The 15,092-nt window shown below is 34.2% G+C and overlaps 2 protein-coding genes across 2 annotated transcripts; one reads left to right on the plus strand and one right to left on the minus strand.

Annotated features, from left to right (window-relative positions):
• Positions 1-2,106: 2,106 nt before the first annotated feature.
• On the plus strand, positions 2,107-3,706 carry LOC101246462 (protein MODIFYING WALL LIGNIN-2). The gene is made up of 3 exons (XM_004246165.5): positions 2,107-2,368; positions 2,524-2,732; positions 3,420-3,706. The coding sequence occupies exons 1-3, from the start codon at positions 2,264-2,266 to the stop codon at positions 3,631-3,633; spliced, it is 528 nt and encodes a 175-aa protein (XP_004246213.1). The 5' UTR covers positions 2,107-2,263; the 3' UTR covers positions 3,634-3,706.
• A 484-nt stretch (positions 3,707-4,190) lies between these two features.
• On the minus strand, positions 4,191-13,336 carry LOC101255021 (protein decapping 5). The gene is made up of 7 exons (XM_004245971.5): positions 12,957-13,336; positions 11,885-11,985; positions 6,768-6,839; positions 5,800-6,606; positions 5,163-5,360; positions 4,890-5,000; positions 4,191-4,785 (listed from the first exon to the last, which is right to left on the minus strand). Exons 1-7 carry the CDS (start codon positions 13,141-13,143, stop codon positions 4,597-4,599), a joined length of 1,665 nt encoding a protein of 554 aa, XP_004246019.1. The 5' UTR covers positions 13,144-13,336; the 3' UTR covers positions 4,191-4,596.
• Between the last annotated feature and the right edge of the window lie 1,756 nt (positions 13,337-15,092).

The raw sequence follows: 15,092 nt of genomic DNA on the forward strand, positions 1-15,092 counted from the left end.
ATTCTACTACGGATGTCTCTTAAAAGGTATAAGTCTTAATTGAGGTATTTAGGATGAAATTTCATGTATAAGTCTTAATTGAGGTATTTAGGATGAAATTTCATGTCCACTTTAGACAGTAGACAATATGTCATGTGAAACAACAACCTTTACTATAAATAGTTATTTGTTGTTTGTTGTGTCTCACGTCAGAGGGGAGCTACCATTCTACTACTCTATTTAAGTAGTTTGCAAAATTTAATAGTTTTAGCCTATAATCTCTATTCGTCTTAAAAATACCCTTTTTATGTATATAATCTTATACAAAATCAAGGATGGTTCAATAGAAAATATAACCTAAAGTCAAAATATATTACTATTCCCGTTTAAAAAAGAATGACTTTTTTTTAGTCTGTTTTAAAAAGAGTGATCTCTTCTTCTTTTTTTGTAACATTTTAGCTTCAGTACTCCATGTGACATGTTTATGGTCACGGCGCACAAGATTAAAGGACAATTTTGTACATTTGACATAACTTTAAATTAGGACCATTCAAAAGTCTTTCTTATTTTCTTAAATTTCGTATCAAATTAAACTAAGTCGCTCTTTTTAAACGGATGAAATATTTTTATCCGAAAGATAGTTGATAATTATAGTAGATTTTGTGAATATTCACAAACAACACATTTAAATGTACCATTCAAGTAACTGAAGGTTTAATAATTAATATGCTTCGCAAAAGTCTCAAACAAAGTATTAATTCTAAACCCTTCATTCTTGAAAGAACAATTTTTTTTACTTAAAAAAAATATCATACAATGCTTATATTTGAAAAGAGGCAAAGTATTGTTGGTATATTTTAGCTTTATTGTCTTAAAATCTCATTTAATCATCAAAATATTTAAAAATTATTGTACTCTTCTTCCTTTTTTTTCTAAAAATAGTTTAGAATATCAAATTTTTAACTATAAATAAAGATTCAGATAGTCAATCAACTTATTCTATTTAAGTCTTTTTTTTTTTTTAATAAAAAAAAGTTCAAAATAGTTATGACAAACTAACTGTAAGCATCCAAATCTAGGGGCCACCATAAATTGGTTTTGTGGAAATTTCATTATCTAAAATACCAAATTCCACAATTTTGTAATTATTATTTTTTGATTTCTTTCTTATTTTGTCTTTTTGCTTTCCAGATCATTTTGCAAAATTGCATCATTCGGTGGCAAATACAGCTCAAATATACATTTAATTATTTTCTGTCTTTGTGCAATTTATCTTATTTCTAAATCTATAACCTGTAATTGAGTAACTTAATATAATTTTTTCCTTTTTCCTTATTTGTACAAGAGAATTTAAACTTCATAGTCATAATTTTTCAAGTTGGTGTGATCATTTAATCAGTTATTATTATCTTTACATAGTTTCTTAGAGTACCTTTAACTCTTTTTCGTAAACAAGCATATAAATATACATATATTTAAAAAACTCGAACTTAATATTTTTATCTATTCTAATATTATATTAAAATATACTTTATTTGTTTGATTATCATCTTCCTAGAAAGAAAATATAGATACATCATAAGAGTAAAAATAATTTAATAATCTTAGTATTTGTTTTTTCTTTAATCATCTTAGTATATACTAATATTGTCTATGTTTTTTTAAATAAAAATATGAACTGAAGAAAGGTGCTTGAAAAAAGGAATTCCTTAATTTCAAAAAAGTACCTTATTTATTACTCCTTCCTAAAAAATAAATTGTCATAATTTTCTTTTACTTCTTTTAGAATTGACCATCATTTTAACTTTAAAATTAATGAAATAATTCTTGAAAAATGAAAACAGTGCAACAATTTTATAATGGAGAAAATCATAAGATCTATTACTACAACTATACAATAAAATAATATAATCTAATTATAGAAAATGTGTGATGATTAACCTCAAATTTTCCCCATCCCCACATAAACCTCTTGAAAATCAAAACATATAAACATTTCCTCACTTAACCATAAAAGTTGCCCCCCCACCCCCACACCCCACCAAAATGTCTCTCTCTTTCAACAAACTTGAAAATCCACTAAAACAGTTAAAGAGTTGACTAGTTGAGTTATTACAAATCAAGAATTGATGCCTATATTTCCAAAAATTTCTACCACCAAACTATATATCCTTTGAGTAATCTTCAAGTTTTCTTTGTAAAACCACTCTTTTTTTCTACTTTTAGTCTTCTTTACTCATTGAAAAAACACAACTCCATAAAAAGAGAGAAAAAAAAAAGTGTTATGGGAAATCATCAATTCATTTATCCAATTTTTATCTCTTTTATCACTACCCTTGGCCTTGTTTCCATCTCTCTATGCATAGCTGCTGAATTCAAGAAAACAAAGGTAAGTTTTTTCATTTTTTCAGTAAAATCTGCGTACATTCTATCCTCCCATACTCTGTTTTTTGGGATTATATCGAATATGTTGTTGTTGATTCATTTTTTTTTCTCAATTGGATTTTTTTGGTTTGATTGAATTTTTTCTTTTTTAATTTGTAGAAGGAAGATCTGAGGTTTGATGGGAAATTGTGTTACTTGCCAAAAAGTGTAGCTTTTGAATTGGGAATTGGAGCTTTAATTTGTTTAATTATAGGTCAAGTGATTGGGAATTTGTTGATATGTAGAAATGTCTTCTCAAAGGATCATCAAAACAATTTAAAGACTAACAAGAAGCCTACCATTATTGGCCTCATTTGTGTTATCTCATGGTAGGTACTCCATCCATTTCTAAAATCAAATTTCTTTTCGAGTTTAAATTATATACATCGCGAATATAAGAGAGAAAACTATTATATACTTAACACATAAGCATTCTTGAGAAAAAAGTAGAAACTACATTTTAAAAATAAGATAGGATATTTGCTATCACGATAATGATGATCTTATATTAAATTCTTTATATTAGTGATATAAATCATTTAATACTTTTATCAGGTCTAAATAAGGGAAAATTATGAAATTTTAATAGAGAAATTCTTATACTTATTCGTTTGATAGAATAGGAATTAGTATTGAAGTGGCAAGGTACGAGTATTGAAGCAGTATGTGCAACATATGTAAATGGATATTTGAACCTAAATTAATTTTAAGAATTTTCTTTTCTTATTTTTATTGATAAGGTTTCTCTATTTTTCTGATGAGAAATAATAGGCGCCCATAAAAGAATTATAAGTTCCAATATCAATTTCTTAAAAGTTCATTGCTACCTTCTATGTTATAGCAAATTAATTTATAAAATATTAGTACCGACTTCTCTTGATGGACATTTGGATAAATTTCTCATCAAAAATATCCTTACCGTCCATTTTTACTCGTTAGAATAACAATTTTATATTATCGAATTTTGAATATAATAAATTTAATATTTTGAGAAATGACTATATTTATTTTTGTAGGATGAGCTTTGTGATGGCAACAATTTTGATAGGAACTAGCATAAGCATGAGCAAAACCCAACCACTTGGTGAAGGGTGGCTGGATGGTGAATGTTACATAGTCAATAATGGTGTCTATATTATTTCAGCAATTTTGGTATTTATAACTTTGAGCACAACACTTGGTCCCCTCATCTTCAAAATAAGAAAGAAGGACCAAGCACAAACAAGTTGAATAGATAAAAGAAAAAATATATATACACAAATAGATGAGAAATTAAAATGCATATAAAGACTTTCTTAGCAAACAACTTTTTTCTTATTCTATTTTTATGATAGAGATAGAGAATCAATGCTCTCCAACCTCCTTTAAAAAAAGCACATAACATCCAACTTCCATATACAAATGTGTTATCTCTCATTTCTTTTTATTATATATTCAGATCGAATCTCAACTGACTTTATGAAGTACATATTACCTCCTACGTGTCAACACCCCTCACTCTCTGTTTTGGGGGTGGGGGGGTGGAAGGAAAAGGAAGTGAAGAACTATGTTTTATGTGGTCCCTTTTAATATAAAAGAAAAAAATGGAAATGCACACTTTTTTTTTCTTCCCCTACACACATGGTGGTGATGTGTTATAAATTGCAAATTAGTACATGGAGTCAGAAAATGCACGTGGCCAGCAGAAAAATCCTCCACCATCTCTGGAGACATTTGTCAATATAAAAAACTTGTCTAAGAATATCTTTCTAACAAAAAAAAAAAGAAGAGCTAAATTAGGGGACCAGTTCCTCTCCAAGAATCCTGTTCGTATTCACTGAATACGACCATATATATGTAATTATTTATACAAAAGTGTCTACTTATGTTTTTAAATACTGAAGAGAAGACAAGTTCATTTCCTCAGTCTAATTTGAGATAAAAGAACATAAAATCTTGATCTGACGAGATAACAAGTGAACTGATTGAAAAACTCTAATCTCCACCGGGCTCGCTGGACCAAAAAAAAAAATGAACCAGCCATGAATAACGATTCCTAATACACGTGCAACTGTAGTAATTGGTAGTTTGGTAACATTTGGTATAGAACTCCTCGGCAAATGTCATAAACTAGCGGGAGATTTACTCTGCCATTGCGTTGAGTACTGCAGAAAACGACATAACCAGACATCACGCAGAACTCCAATGAATATGTTACATCCTCATGTGCGCTCCTCCACGGCCCCTACCACCATAGTTATTAAACCCCCTTCCCCAACCATAGCCATATGCACCACGGTGCCCACCATTTCCAGGCCCATAGCCATATGCACCACGGTGCCCACCATGCCCAGGCCCAAAGACACCATTCGCATAAGGCCTTTGTTGATGGTTACCGAAAGTCTGGAGGCAATAACAAAAAAGGACCGACTTGTTAGTTACTGTCACTAGTGTGTAATAGTAATTGATCAAAACTCAGTGAATATTTAGTTGAGGGGTAGACGAACCTCACTATCCTGCCTCATCCTCTGAGAAATGCGATTCTGTCCATTTCTACCTCCACGAGCAACTGTATTGCGGGATATATTATCAAAGAAGTCATCTTTATTATAGGCAGGCTGCGCAGAAATCAGAAGGAGAATTAGGTGATCAAAAACTTAAATCGCTTATGGCAATCATATTATATGAGTAATACGACTCGAAGGCTGGTAAAGAGGAATACAATGCAAAATAACATGTCGATAATTCGATTATACGTGTTGAAAATGCTTGACACCTACTTTGGGATCGGCATTAGAATCCAAGCCATGATCTACTTCATTCCCCTTGTCCTCATTGACCAAAGCAATATCCACGCCTTCCATCTTTTTAGCTGTTTGCTTTGCTTTTCCTAGATAACCCCACACCTCATCTTTGTTGAACTTCTCATTCATTGCAACAAAATCAAACTCTTCGGTAAACTCTGAAGATGATTGCAACTGCAAAAGTTCAACACAAAAATAAATTCATAAGCTAGATGGTCTCGAAATTGCTGCCAAAGGCAGGAACATATTTTGACAAGGAAGAGACATTTATAAAGCAAAGGTAATTTGCATTGTTACAGAAACATCGTTCGTTTTGGAACACTTTTAGAAAGTATGGATCTTCAAGTCCCTAAACTTAATTGATAACAGAGACTCTTAAAGAAGCTATGTTTGATGCAATTACCACCCTTTAGGTATCATGCGTGAAGAATGCAGGAGTGTTACTATAAGTTAATTATTCTCGTTTAAATGTAAGACCTGGCATCCAGTGGACTAGCCACGACAAATCATAGAATAAGGCAATTGAACTACATAAGGGCAGTAATGGTTCTATATCAATAATTACAGTAAAAATTCAACCAGACACTGGTCAAAAAAATGAAGAGCAAATAACCTTCTTCGCAGCAGGTGGCAGTGGCAACAATGGCGCTTGGACTGCTGAAGTAGTAAATGATAACGAGGGATTCTGAGGTTCTGAGCTGAGAACACCAAGGTCCTTCTGATCTAAATATAATTGCCCAGAAAAACTAGGTAGAGATAACTGATCCGGAGTTAGCAATCTGGGGGGTTGTTGTGGAAAGACACCTGATGAGGAATCTACAACTGGGGATAAAGGATATAAAGGTGAAGCATTAGAACCTATTCTAGAAAAGATTGGGGCACCAGAGTTACCCACAGTTTGACTAGATTGGGGAAATGCAGGAGTATATGCATAAGAAGACATGGAAGAGGTTACAGATAATAAGGGAGATCCAATGTTAGTAGTGGGAGCCATAGGAAGTTGCTGTGGTGCAAGACCTTGTCTGCTAGTTAAAGATAAAGAATTTGCAGTGGTAACCACAGGCACTGGAGCTACGCTTTTTGGTAGAATAGCTGAAGTGAAATGTTCAGGGCCTTGGAGTGGGTAAGCCTGCTTCAAATCCTGCATCATCACATGTGAAGCAGAAGGTGGAAGAGAATGTTGTGGAGCATGGTGACTGCTAGAGGGTTCACTGTATCTTTGCTGGTAAGAGGGAGCATAAGAACCCATGTTGGATTGAGTTGCCTGAGAAGTGCCATATTCAGTCTGGTTTACCGATTGATGCAAAGGTGGCACACTATTCAAGGAAGCAGGTCCCTTGTAAGAGCCATATTCAGTAAAAGATCCACCATTAAGTGACACCGATTTTGAAGAGCTTGGGGAGACTCCAGCATAGCGTGACTACAGAAATCAAAATAGCATTACATGAGTGTGGAAGAAAAATAAAATCTAGCAACTACTGTCAGATTTTTTGGGTACATATTATCAGCATAATCTCCCATGCAAATTTTACAATAGATAGTTTAAGGCATAATCTATTGCGAATAAAGCAGATTAAGCACCTGAATAATTGCAGGATCATTATCCAATGATTCTTCCACTTGAGGAGATGGTGAGGATTTTACTTGCAAATCCTGAAAGGGAAGATATTTTTCTTAGAATCAACCTTCAAAGGCAAAGAGAGAAAATGCTGATCTTCTGACTAAAAGGAAACCGATAACACAAAATCAGTGAAGCACAAAATTTACGATAAATTGATGCAATGAAGTCACTCCAATTGGTCATTGCAAGGACAACAACCAGGTAGACTTCTTGTATGTAACCTCCTTCCGTTAATTGCCCCACCACCACCCACCTTTTAGGAGCAGAGTGTTATTTTAAGAATGGGAAATAATTTTTCTTAACTTTTTTTTTTTGAGAAAGGTAACAACTTGCATATATAGCAAAAGGCGATAGTGCCAGCACTTGGGTAGTGTTGAAATGAGTAGTTACAAGCTCATATAAGAGCCAAAAGGAGACTGTCCAGAAATATAGAGCTGCAATATTACAATTTACCTACTTTGATCTATCAAATCCCTTGTTATCCCCAAAAAGATTGTGTTTACACCAAAAGCAGAAGAGACTAAGACGCTTCATCCCAATTTTGTGAATGGAGCTGCTTGTATTTTCAAAAATTCTTGAGTTTCTCTATCCAAACTATCCAGCTTATGCAAGCTGGAATTAATTGCCACTAATTCTCACCTCTATATCTTTTTCCAATCTACTTCCAGTTACTAAGTAGATCAAAAGTGGTTCTGGTATGACCCAGCTGATACCTAGGATACAAAAGAACATGTCACATAAAATTGTTGTTTATCTTGTGACAAATTAATAGGTGCTCATTAGTCTCCCCATTCAGTCCATATAGAGAACGCTTTGAGCATCTGGAAACCTCTTCTTCATAATTTATTGTGTGCTCACCAGCCAGGTAATACAAGAAACCTTGGGAGGGATATTGACTTTCAACTCAGGGTCAGGACCAAAACACTGTTATAGAGGCATTATAGTTTAGATTCCAGCACACAGATGTAACAGTGAAGATTTCTTCGCTTTTCAGCTTCCAACTCGGTTTGTCTAGAACTTCAGAAGTCATCTTGAAAGCTTCCAGAATGTGTAGCAAGTTTGCTACTTAGTTGAGTTCCCCGTCATTTAAAGATTTCCTAAAAATCAGGTTTCATTTGTGTTGCCCATACCTGGTTAACCTTTGGTTGTGGTCGCATGATAATAGAGTACAGTTCAGAGAAGAGGTTCTCTTTAGAGGACTTTGACCCGTCAAAATATCATCCCAAAATCAGTTTTTAGGCCATTCCCAACCTTGACACGTGTTTATTTAAAGCTGGTCATTGATTCCTGATTATTCACCATAAGATGATAGTCTGATACCATATGTGGATCTACTTAGCACTTGCTAATGTTGTCCATAGGCTTGGCATAACATACTTTTGGGAGATGAACTTTCTCCAGATTGTGTTGTCTTCAAAATTGGATCTCCATAACCATATTTGGAGAAGACTCTGATTGTGGAAACTGAAGTTCCTAATGCCCAAACCTCCTTGCTTCTTATTGAGAGTTAGTTTTTCCCATTTCAACAGGTTCCAGCTTCTTCTTTGTTTGTTGTCTTGCCAAAGGAAATCTCTTCTCAACTTATCAATCTTTTCCTCCACACACCCGGGAATAGGAAATAAACCCATCATATAAGTTGGGAGAGCATCTAGTTTTGAATTCACTAGAGTTAGTCTTCCCCCTAATGACAAGTAGTGGCTTTTCAGTCTTGCTAATTTTTTGTCACATCTTTCAATTACCTCATTCCAAATCTAATCTCCTTAGATTAGCTCTTTGCACCAACTGGCATCCTAGATATCTAATTGGTAGGGATCCCAACTGACAGTCTAGATTTCTAGCAAGTGCATTGAGCCCATCAACAACCTGATTAACTCGATAAAGATAGCTCTCAATCCAGTTCATAGGTAGGCCACACAGAGGGCTCCCAATATGGTAAGAATGGCTCTGAGGTGCCTAATCTAAATCACTTGTGCATCACAAAAGATTAGAGTCAACTGGATAAAGCAGGTGTGTGATCTTCAGATTGTTGCAATGTTCTTCAAGGATCAAAAGCCCTTGATCCATTTGTTTGAGTAGATGTTCTTAATATGTGGTTGAGGCCTTCCATTGCTAATTGAAAAAAAAAGGGAGATCGAGGATCCCCTTTTCTTAACCCCCTAGTGAAAGAAACCTTTGGGGCTTCCATTGATTAAACCTGAAAACTTTACAGTTAGATACACCGGTTTATATCTTCTCTAAATCCCATATCCCTCACAATCTTCAAGAGGAAGGACCCATTGAAATGATCAGAAGTGTTTTCGACATCAAGTACATACGATTCCAGGTCTGTTCATTTAGTCCTGGTAGCTACCAACTCATTTGCTAGCAAGGCTGCATCCAGAATTTGCCTCCTTTTATAAGGCCATCTGATGGTCACTGACAAGTTTCTCAATGCCAGCTTTTGGCCTTTCTGTGATGAGTTTTGAGATAATTTTGTGAACTCCTCCTATTAGGCTTATAGGTCTACAGTCCTTACGCTCATCTGCTCCATTCTTCTTTTGGATAAGGGAAATGAAAGAAGCATTTACTGAAAATACCAAAAGGTAGAGAATCTACAAAAGGATATGCTTCTCTACAAACTCCACCCAATCATCTATACAAGGAGGAACTTTTTGTGTGCATCAAAAGAAAATGAGGGAATGGAGACTAACTCCTCAATTAAGAGAAACTCAACTCTACTCCTACAAAAGCTCTCTTATTTCTCTCTCTCCAAACAACCCACATTAATGCAAGTGGAGCCACGTTCCAAGCCCTACGTCTTCTCCTCCTCCCATTCTTCCAGCTGAACATCAACTCTTTCACAGTTTTCTGCATTGCCCATGGAGTGTCAAACCACCTAAACAAATGACAAACCCCAGCATAACCACATGGTTAAACCACAATTTAGCAAGAGACTATCCACATCCTTGCCCATCTCCTTACACATGTAACACAAACTAACACAAGCAACCTTCTGCTTTCTAAGAAATTCCGCAGTGAAGATCACCCCTCTAGTGGCTAACCAAGTAAAAAACCGAACCCTCCTCGGCAGCTTTGGAATCCATATTGCATTACATGGGAAAACATGCTCCTCCCTTACTAAAAGTTTCTCATAGAAAGATTTAACAGAGAACACTCCATTATTTCCAAGCCCCACCACCAAACATCGGGGTTCCCAACCGGATTGACTTCCCTATGTAGTAAGGCTAATAATCTTTGTAACTCCAACACTTCCCAATCTTGAAATTCCCATCTAAATCTCAAGCCCGAAAAAGGTCTCCACCTTGTGTCCCACTAAGTTGTAATATTATCGATTTTCTTTGGCAATATATTCAGTACAATCTGTAAAAATCATCTTTCAATAATGTCCCCACACTAATTATGACCCTGAAAATTTACTCTCCATCATCTCCAACCTTGAATGAGATATTTTTCCATAAAATACTCTCATACCTTCAAGAGATTCCTCTATAGACCACACCAGAAAGGCACAGTGATATCTCTAGACCATATTTAACAGCTATTTCCTCCCCCCCCCCCCCCCAACCCACAAAAGCTTATACCTCCACCACAAACCTCCATAATCATTTGCCAAGAAAGGCTTTATTAAATACCTTTAAATCTTCAATGCCAAGACCCCCCCTATTTTTAAGGAGATGGGATACTGTCCCACTACAGCAAGTAAAATTTCCTTGTCTATCTGCCGCATCCCACATAAAATTTCTCCAATTTCTCCTTTTTTCCGTGACAGAAGTTGGAGCATAAAACAAACACATGTATTAAGTAGGGATGCTCGATAGTGTGCTCTTATTGATCACTTCTTTCCAACCTTTCAACAAATATCTCTTATGCCACCTTGTTAATGTCCTCTCAACCCTCTAAATAACCAAATCCCACACTATGTTAACCCCAACCCTACATTTTCAAAACTTGAACAAGTGATCCAATGTTATTCTTGTATTATTGTTGGTGTATTCTTGTTTGACTGTATCTTTTTAGTTATGTACCCCCATATACACCCTTATTTTTTTGTTGTTTGTATCTGTATTTGACTTTATTTTTTACCATATTTTGTGATGGTTTCTTGTTTAATTCTATTTTTGTGGTTATGAACCCCCTATATACACCCTTGTATCAACGGCGAAGACTTTATCTGCTAAATCGCTGCTTCAATGGCAGACGAAGTTCTAAATGGTTTCAATGGCGGGCGAAGGTTTTATCTTATCAAATGAAATGAAGCTTTTATGGGTGATTACAATGAATTTTTAAATCTGCAACAGGAATAATCTAACACTCCCTCAAATTATTTTTTAAGTCCTGGCCCTGCCTGTGGCTGAAACCAAATGAGAACTTGGCCTATATCATCCAACTGGGTCTCAACTGCATTACAAGGATCAAGGTAACATCTGCAAACAATAGGTGAGACACCAAAATTGTCCCTACACCCCCAACCAAAGAATCAAAACCCTTCAAGTAACCTCCAAAACAGTTTGATCCATCATCCTGCTCAAAGCTTTCAAACTTAGAATAAACAACAAAGAAGATAAAAGGTCCCCTTGTTTTATATAAGTTAGTTGTTAAAGAGGAGCTTGTGTGTATAGAACAGTTGGATCAATTTTTTGGAAACCTAAGGTTGTGTGCAAATATGTACTTCTGGCACCATTTTGGTGTTAATTTTTACACCTGATTGTATATATATTCACAAATTTTGCACAAAATGTCAAAATCCCCTCTAGGTTGTCCAGTACGAAATTATGCTCGCGAGTCTAACTAGTCAAATCAGATGAAGTGAATCATCAAAGTGCGCGCAAGATGGCCTAGACCGGCCCGGACACCACGGTTTATCAAAAAAAGACATATTGAACACGACATGGCACAATAAACTCCCTGTACGAACAACATATTGGTTTCTAATTTGAGTAATGATATGTAAGTTTGAAAGAGAAATTAAGAAATTTAGGCACATATACTTTGGAATGAGCATATACAAGTCAAAAGTAGAAGCATCACGTTAAGCAAACTAAGTGAAATTTATACCAATCAAAATATATGCATGTACCTTAATATCACTCCCACGAAACAAAATGAATTCAAAAACTTTATCATTTGGAGGAATCTGCGGACCGTCTTTCTTACGCCCCTCAGTTCCATATGATCTCACTGCAAATAGAGCACTGGTTAAAATAAGGCATTTTGTCCATAATTGAAGAGAGCTCCAAAATGGAAATAATATAAGCATAAAGCCAGCATCCAATTCTGAAACTAATATTCCTGACCCTCGGCCCTCTATCTCGGAGTGCACAAGTTCTTGACAAACCTATATGGTTGACAAAAAAACGCACTAAAGGAGCGTTATAGAAAAATTAAGCTTCCTTCCATAAAAGAAACAGTGTCACACAAGGGTTGAGAAGAAGACTCTCCACCATTTGCCCCATTTTGATGCAACTCAGTTCAGCCACGCATGATTAAACTCCAGAAATGATAAAAATAAACTCATTTACACATCATATTAAACTTTATTTATAGGGAACGAAAAGCATCCTCAGGTTCATCTGAATTGCAGAACTGATATTTAATATTGAGTTAGACCAAAAATTAAGAGGATTTAAAACCCAATGGTGTAAAGCCAGTTATTGGTTAGACAAGTGTTCCAAAAATTTGAAATATCCAATGAGGCCAGTTTGACAAATAAGTAGGTCAAAGCCATTCTTTTAGAGAAGTCAATCAGAGATAAAGTTAGAGGCATTAATCTGTCAATACCACCAATCTACCCAATGGTCTAGAGCTAGATATACTTAGAATAGACGAGAAGAGCTGCACTTGAGACTCCAAAGAGTGCAAGATTGGTGTCAACCATCTGCTTCACTTCAAAATCCACAGCAACATGAAACCATGTCCCAACTTACAAACTTACGTCTAAATACATCTCCAATACCAGATTTTAACTAGTTGAGAACTTTTTCCTGACCTTCCTTTCCTTTTCTTTGTTATTAACCATGTCATCATTTAACAAAGCCCAATATAATCTTTGAAACAAAACAATAATCCATTTCCAGTTTCTCATCAACAACATATACAGATAAACAATGCGTATAATTAATACGAAAAATTACACGATGCTAAAATCTAACCGTTCTTCAAGCCAAGGGAAGAGTCCTTAGTATTTAGAAAGTCCAGCACCCCTTCATAACGAATCTCGGACTTCGATGTCAGACTTATGAAACTCCCGATATACGAATCCGGCGTAGATGACGGCGATTGTGACACCGCCGCCGCTGCTGTCGACGGCGGTTGATTGTTACCGGAATCATTCGCCATTGTTTACAAAGATGAAAAATCTCCTTAGGGCTCTGCGTATGTATGTGTGCGGAACTGGGAATCAAATTTTTGGCTGTTTATTTGTTATGGTTTTGCTTTTTTTGTGAGAAGAGAGGAGAGCGGTTTCTATTTTGGAACCATACCCTTTGGCTTGTAAAGAAGGATCTTCTCTCGAAGGTTCATTTAAAAGTTATCGGGTTAAATCATTAACTCAACAAATATAAAGGGGTAAAATGTACTAATAGTTAAAGTTTTAGGTCCATTCTATAATTTATTTTTTAAAAATTAATTTTTATTCCAATTTTTTTCGTGGGTTAAAAGACGTTTATGCCCCTTGTTATACCTATCGCGCTTTTAGTGGCAATGGATTATCAATTGGGGAAACTATAAATTTATCGTGATCGAATTTGTCTAAGTCATAAAATTCTAACCTAATAGTATTTTTGGATGGTAGCATCTCTCGCAAGTTGCAAGTTGAAGTCACCAAGAAAGCAAAAGAGGTGAAAGCTGCTAAGAAGGGTTAAAAAAAATTATTACACGTCACAATTTAAAAATCTTACAAATAACACATTTAATTAAGACCACAAATGTCATGTGGAGGTATATTTACCTTTTTAATTAGTAAATGTTAAACAATTCACATTTTGAATATTGTATTGATTAGTTATTGATTTATTTAATAACAAAACAATTCTCTTCAAATAATTTGTTAGCTAATTTATTTAAATAAAGGAAAAATTGTATATAATATTTCCTACGTCCGAAATTGTTTGTCATGTTACGCTTATCGAAAGTCAATTTGACTAATTTTCAGAAATAAATTAGATCACATTAATTCGATATTATAAACAAAAAAAATAGATATTTTATGAAAAAAAACTATAAATTACAATTTTTTGCATATTAATATGATGAAAAAAATACATCTTAAAATGTTAGTCAAAGTTTTTATAATTTGACTTATAGAAACCATAACAAACAATACCGGACAAAGGGAGTAGCAAACTATTAATTTTAATTAAATGATACAAACATAGCTTGATCTAATTGTACCCTATAACAAGAAGTTGTTATTTCGCCTCTCTCTCCTGGTGGAATGTCTTTCTCATTGGCAGTCTTGTTCGCCTCTCTCGCTTTTGTATAAATACAAATATATTAAATACGTTTGTGTTTGTATAAATCGATAGAAAATTGTATATATACATATACTTTCATTCCTCTCTCTCCCATCTCCCATATCTCGCTTGCCATTCTTTCGGATCTCGCTCGCCTCTCTCGCTTTATACAAATACAATACATTGCATTTGTGTTTGTATAAAATGATTAAAAATTATATTATACAAATACGTTGCATATATTTTTCATCCTATAAACTTATGATTATACAAATACGACATTTCCTTGTCAGTTTTCTTTTGTCTTTTGTCTTTCTCGCTTTCTACAAACAGATTATATAATTGATTCTTAAATATATGTGTACTGAAACAGATTATACAATTGCTTATTTTGTATATATATATGACAAATAATCATAACTTATTTTGTATATATGTATAGTGAAATAGTCATAAGAAACTTATGTTTGCTATGGAAAATGCAATTATGAAAACTATAGTTATAACATGCAAAATAATTTTTGTGTTTGCTATATGTGAAAGTTCATTTACTAGTATAAATATAAAATATAATATCAAGTAAATAAACAAAAAGATTAAAATGATTTGAAGGACATTTTTGTCTTTACCTATACTTATCTATCTGATGATATTAAATCATATCACCTATGTATGATTAATAACAAGTAAAGATGTATGACTAATCAATAAATTAGTTATTCATAGGTCCAAATTTAAATAATACTTCCTCTGTCTATTTTTATTTGTCATGTTATGTTTTTCGAAAGTCAATTTGACTATTTTTTAAAGTTAAATTAGATCATATTAATTCAA

This window comes from Solanum lycopersicum, chromosome 8 (genome assembly GCF_036512215.1).
Source record: "Solanum lycopersicum chromosome 8, SLM_r2.1".
Classification (NCBI taxonomy): Eukaryota; Viridiplantae; Streptophyta; class Magnoliopsida; order Solanales; family Solanaceae; genus Solanum; species Solanum lycopersicum.

Excerpts from the sequence above, each read along its gene's own strand:
- LOC101246462 (XM_004246165.5), top strand. The coding sequence starts at position 2,264 with ATGGGAAATCATCAATTCATTTATCCAATTTTTATCTCTTTTATCACT. Across the intron at positions 2,369-2,523 it reads CTGAATTCAAGAAAACAAAG|AAGGAAGATCTGAGGTTTGA; the intron begins GTAAGTTTTTTC and ends TTTAATTTGTAG. Across the intron at positions 2,733-3,419 it reads CTCATTTGTGTTATCTCATG|GATGAGCTTTGTGATGGCAA; the intron begins GTAGGTACTCCA and ends TTATTTTTGTAG.
- LOC101255021 (XM_004245971.5), bottom strand. The coding sequence starts at position 13,143 with ATGGCGAATGATTCCGGTAACAATCAACCGCCGTCGACAGCAGCGGCG. Across the intron at positions 6,840-11,884 it reads TTCGTGGGAGTGATATTAAG|GATTTGCAAGTAAAATCCTC; the intron begins GTACATGCATAT and ends CTTCCCTTTCAG. Across the intron at positions 4,786-4,889 it reads GGATGAGGCAGGATAGTGAG|ACTTTCGGTAACCATCAACA; the intron begins GTTCGTCTACCC and ends TATTGCCTCCAG.